Below are 5,818 nucleotides of genomic sequence, written 5' to 3'. Positions count from 1 at the left end.
CTAGAGAGAGAGAGAGAGAGAGAGAGTTCTTTTCCAATTTTCCATGGGAAGTCTCCACCTTTTTCTGAAACATGGTCTGCCATCTGGAAGTAAAAAAATTTTAGCCCCGTCAGCAACTTCGCAATCTTCTCCTGGAGAAATCTTTGTCTTCGCATTGTACAGAAGCACCAAAACATGTGCCAATAGAATATTGTTAATTCCCACCCAAACTTCTTTTTTTCTTATAAATAGAGGCCGGGAGATAGTCCCTCGCTCCAAAGTGATCATATATTCTTATTGCCAGGCATCTCTGCCTTCCATTCTTCTTTGTCTAGCAACTTCTCGATCTCTGTCGTCCAGACTACTTAGAAGGAAAGGAAAGCCTACACTATATATAAAGGTCTCAATTTTCCTTTTGTATTTCATATTTTGGGGTTGTTTTCACTACCAACCACCCAATATTTCTCTCTCGTGGATTCCCTAAGCATGGATATTGAACCAGCTGCAAGTGATCACAAGAAGGCCGGGCTCTTTGCTCGTGGGTGGTCATGGCTTAAGGCTTTACCTGAGAAGTTGAAGGCCAAAGTAGTTGAAGTGGCGAATAAGGTAAGGAAGATTGGACAAGATGACCCAAGAAGGATTGCCCACGCTCTCAAGGTGGGCCTAGCTCTCACCTTGGTGTCTCTAATCTACTACTATAGGCCTCTGTATGACGGTTTTGGGATCTCCGGGATGTGGGCTGTGTTAACTGTGGTCGTGGTATTCGAATTCTCTGTTGGTAAGTTGAAATTTTCCACAAGTCCATACTAGCTAGTCCTCTAATACATTTCAAACTCGTCAGCTCTTATGGGGTTCATTAATTAATTCCTTAATTGTGCTTTTTCAATCCATCTGTGCAATTAATTGAAATGGGATTTTAATTGTATTGTGCAGGTGCAACCTTGGGTAAAGGTCTGAATAGAGGGTTTGCAACACTTTTAGCTGGTGCTTTAGGAGTTGGAGCTCATTATTTGTCGAGTCTCTGTGGAAACAAGGGAGAACCCATAGTCCTTGGACTCTCAGTTTTTCTACTAGGTGAGTTGCGTTTCTTTTTCTTTAATTAAAAAGGACCAAATTAAAGTGACCACACCTCAACAGATAGAACATATATAGAAGTTGTTAAGCACAGAACGTAGTTGTAGCTTCACTATAGAAAGAAACAAATATATATCTTTACTCAAATTTATGGATTGTGTCGCAGCTGCAGCGTCGACATTCTCACGATTCATTCCTGGAATCAAGAAAAGATACGACTACGGGGTGGTGATATTTATATTAACATTCAGCTTGGTATCTGTGTCTGGTTATAGGGTAGACAAGATCATAGAGCTGGCTCACCAGAGATTGTCGACCATTGTCATCGGCAGTCTCATCTGTGTGATTATTTCATTTTGTATAATGCCAGTATGGGCTGGTGAGGATCTTCACAATCTGGTTGCTCAAAACCTGGAAAAACTTGCGACCTTCTTAGAAGGTACATCTCTAATATTCTCTGAGAAATTTAGTGCAGTTGAGTAGAATCTTTTACAAATTAATAAGCAAACAACTTAAAACAACACAACAAACCACCCAACATACTTTTCTTTTTTGTTGTTTCCAGTATTTCTTTTATGTGGGCTTTCAGGCTAACCAAAAAAGAAAAATATTTACAGGATTCGGAGGTGAATTCTTTAAAAATTTGGACGATGGGGAGATTGTAGTGGTCTCAGGAAGTGGCAAGTCATTAGCCGATTACTTAAAAAATTCTGAGGGGGAGACGGGTTCTGTATCCAAAAGTGACAAGTCATTTCTTCAAAAGTATAAAAGTATTCTTACTTCAAAGGCCACGGAAGACTCCTTGGTGGGTAATAAACTCTCTCTCTCTCTCTCTCTCTCTCATATTTACATTATATATAGTCATGCTACATAGGAATTCAACTATATTAATGGATGTGGAGTGTAGACAGCTCAATGCTCACCACTAGCTTGCACCATTTGAATGAACCTTCCTCTTTGTTAATGAATTAATTGAAATCTTTCCATGAAAACTACAGGAGTTCTATATATATATGCGATTCACTAATGATGATGTTATGTTGACTTAATTTGCAGGCTAACTTTGCGAGATGGGAGCCGGGCCATGGACGTTTCAAGTTCCGTCACCCATGGAAGCAGTATCTCAATATTGCAGGATTAGCACGCCAATGTGCCTACTTACTTGAAGCTCTTAATGGCTACATAAACACTGAGATCCAAGTATTATTTCTACACCCTTCATTTTCATGCTTGATAGATCATCAAAATTTATATCTCTACAAGCAGAACCACCAATAAAATTATATTTATTATTATTATTATTATTATTATTATTATTATTTATTTTTGGACTTGTACTACTACTAGTTATCTTATGTTTTCACGTGAAATCTGCATAGAATATCCATAGCTTTGACAAATTTGTCATAAAAGATCTCTTTTTCCAAGAGGATTCCAACTTCCAACAAATAATTGTTTAACTTCACAAGTGAAGAAAATGCTTGCTTTATTTCCTTTTTCCTTCTTCCCTTTTTGTTTTCTCTTCTGTCAAATTAATTTCAACTACAAAAGATTAACGAGATACAGAAGAAAATACTCAAAATGGTGAGAACAGAAAAGACATAATTGGGCCGGAAAATCTAAGTATAGAACCAGATTTGGTTATTTTGGGCACACTAATTTTTGTTTATTCTTAACAGATTCTACCTGAATTTCAGAGGAAAATTCAAGATGTATGCGTAACCATGAGCTCAGAGTCCGGCAAGGCATTGATGGAACTATCTGCAGCGATCAAAGCAATGACACATCCATCCTTGGCCGACCTCCATGTGGAGAACTGCAAAAATGCTGCCAGAGACCTCAAGACCACACTGAAAACTGCACTACTGGAGAATTCAGACCTCTTAGGGGTCATACCATCTGCAACAGTGGCTTCATTACTAGTAGACGTCGTTGTCTGCACGGAAAAAATTGCAGAGTCTGTCCACGAGCTTGCCAAGCTAGCACATTTCAAGACTGTGGAACCCACAGTAACGCCGGAGAAATCTCAATTACTTCATCGAGGAACCGTGAATCCTCTTGCTGAAACTGATAGCCCAGAAGTTGTTATTACAATAACTGCTGGACCATCGGAAGCTTTGCCAGAAGGTGCTAATCCTCGGGCACCAGTGACGGGCAAACACGTACATGGAAGTGTAAATATATGTGATTAACACATAACCAGATCATAGAACGCTCAACTTGTATTAGTAAATGTTGAGCGACATGAGTTTAATTAGTTAGCCGTAGGATAGTCTGAGAAATCGGAAAGGGAATAACCCATCAACAAATCTCTTTCTTCTGTAATAAATCATTGCTCTTATGTAGAGCCACTCAGTGGTTCTTGTTTTATTTTTCTCTTTTTAATTAATTTGATCGATTTCATGGTTCAACAAACTCTCTCCCTAATTTAGCTTCAATTTTCAGCTAAAATTAAAATGTAGTAGACATAAGTCAAAGCTTGAAACTATTTTAGTCCTTTGTCTCACTTTTTGGGGTATGGAAATGATGGTGTGTGCATGACATAACAAAAGCATCATCCATCATTTCTCTGCACAGTTGACAGGGAATATACAGTTCGTGGATGGACCGATCCCAAAGCAATACACCATCATCTGTTCTGGGCAGCATGTCATCTAGAACTAGGAGTTGATGAGCAGCATTATTCACAGGAAGCCCCACTCATGAGACAGTTTCATAGTTAAAATTTACAAGTAGAGGTCAGAGATGAGTTGATTACAATGTATGTTCTAGCAAGTTCATATATATGGTGGTCTATTTTAGTATTTGATATTTTATTAGAAAGTAAGCAGTTAGAGCATCTTATTCTGGCTGTGCAGTGGCTAGCCTTGTGGGTTTTGAGTTGCTTGCCCTAGTGATATGACTCAACAATCCTGGTTTCTGAGTCAGGCTTCAGTAGCTTTTATTTTTCAAAACTCTGAGCTCAAACCAGCACCTAGTGAGGTTCAGTACAAACGCACTTAGGACTATAAGAAAAAAGGCCATAGCTAGGATCTTGTTTTACCCGAGTACACAGAAACATATGTTAACAATATAGTCAAACTCCAAGTAATTAATGGAGTGCACTACTTGCTTATTTAATATGTTAGTTGCTTTAAGAAGTGTTTCTACTAGATTCCTTACAAATCCATCACAGATAGGGAGGAGTAAATTTACACCTCCTTGGAGAATATTCTAAAAATTGTACTTGTAATAGTATATATAGAACGAAACGTTGGCAATGCTTCCTGAGGCCCATACCATGGTCCTGGGCCCAAAACCCATCTTCTCCACCTCCTTGCAAGTTGCAACTACGCTGACAAAATTGCCCACCAACATATAGGTTTTTTATTATTTTTTTTTCATATTGATGACATTAGGGCTTAACCCATTGAATTAGAGAGAAAATCATTCAACCAAGGTTTTAAAAACCGATCCAGAAATGAAATCACTTTGACCACTGGTTTTCAGGTCAACGGTTTGACCGTTCAAGTCAAATGGTTCAGGCAGTTTATATATATATATATATATATATAAGAGAGAGAGAAAAGGAGGTGACTGTCAGCTGGGAAAGGAAAAAAAAAGAGAAGAGAAAAAAGAAAAGGAATGAAAAGAAAGAAAAAAGAAGAAGGAAGAGGTGGTGGTGGTGGTTCACCGGCAGTGACGATGGCGGCGGTGGCCATGGTAACAGCAGCGGCAACAGTAGATTTGATCTCAGATTTTGCAGTTCTCTCTCTCTCTCATCTCAGTGATCTCATATTTAAAACTTCAGAACTGATATCTCATTTCAATCCCTCCCCCATCTCCCGATCTCTCATTTTTTAACACTTAAAAAATTAAATAGCTTCTTAGTAAACTGTAAACCATTGCCCGGGTACAATGGTTTAGCGATTTGACCACCCGGGTCAGTGGTTTTCTAAATCAATATTTTTTCAAAAAAGCGGTCCACTTAAAAATTGGACCTGAAGATATAACCATTTTCTGAGTCAAACGGTTCAATCGTCCAATCTGGTCCAGTTTTCAAAATAATGACTCAACCTCGGGCTAAATTGCTCCTCACAGTACATCCAGCTATGCATTAAGAACATCGCTCATAACTAATAACATACAAACACGAGATGTTCCCGATGTACCAAGCTCACTAACTTGAGGGTCCCCTATTTGCATTGAAGTCTAAAATTGACACTTCATCTCCATTTATTTTATTTTTGTTAAAACATATTGATCCATTCACTGCACAAAAATTCTTGCCTCTATGGCCATTAGCTACATGAAAGATTGCTTTCTTGGTCACAAGGTTCAAAACATATTGATGATGCATATTGCACTTTACGTATTGGTTTTAATTTAAATCATCAGAACCCGTCTTATCTTACCTAACCCTGAAATGATAACTTGATAATTAAAAGAAAAAAAAAATAAAAAAGAAAGAGTGCACAAAACCCATTTTTTGCATTTCGCATGTATCCAACCTTGCTTGGTCAATCACCTAAAGAAGAGAGAGATTGCCATGTGTTTAGTGCCATTAATTATCTACTTATCTCTCTAATCTTCCAATATAATATATTATTAGATTCATCCACAATCAACTATGTATAGCCAAACTTTCTTTTTTTAAGTGTGCTCATTTCCTCTTTTTTTCATTTATTTCTTGGTGGGTAACTGGATATAAGGCAGGCTTAGATCAGCTGGACAGCATTCAGCAATGATCTAAAAATGGTTCCCATAATTTCTAAACCAAACCCGG

The 5,818-nt window shown here is 38.0% G+C and overlaps 1 protein-coding gene across 2 annotated transcripts; it reads left to right on the top strand.

Moving 5' to 3' along the window:
- Positions 1–256: 256 nt before the first annotated feature.
- Positions 257–3,468, top strand: LOC104590248 (aluminum-activated malate transporter 8). 2 transcript variants are annotated; one of them, XM_010248835.3, is made up of 6 exons: positions 257–757; positions 913–1,053; positions 1,220–1,492; positions 1,671–1,858; positions 2,110–2,253; positions 2,751–3,468. In XM_010248835.3, exons 1-6 carry the CDS (start codon positions 466–468, stop codon positions 3,243–3,245), a joined length of 1,533 nt encoding a protein of 510 aa, XP_010247137.1. In that variant the 5' UTR covers positions 257–465; the 3' UTR covers positions 3,246–3,468. The 2 variants fall into 2 exon arrangements, with proteins under 2 accessions (XP_010247137.1, XP_010247129.1); XM_010248827.3 differs by having other exon boundaries at positions 2,733–3,468.
- Positions 3,469–5,818: the final 2,350 nt, after the last annotated feature.

This window comes from Nelumbo nucifera, chromosome 6, assembly GCF_055504915.1.
Source record: "Nelumbo nucifera cultivar China Antique chromosome 6, China Antique-T2T, whole genome shotgun sequence".
In the NCBI taxonomy this organism is placed as follows: Eukaryota; Viridiplantae; Streptophyta; class Magnoliopsida; order Proteales; family Nelumbonaceae; genus Nelumbo; species Nelumbo nucifera.
Note: the sequence above shows the minus strand (reverse complement) of the source record. Positions and strands in the feature narration are given on the sequence as shown.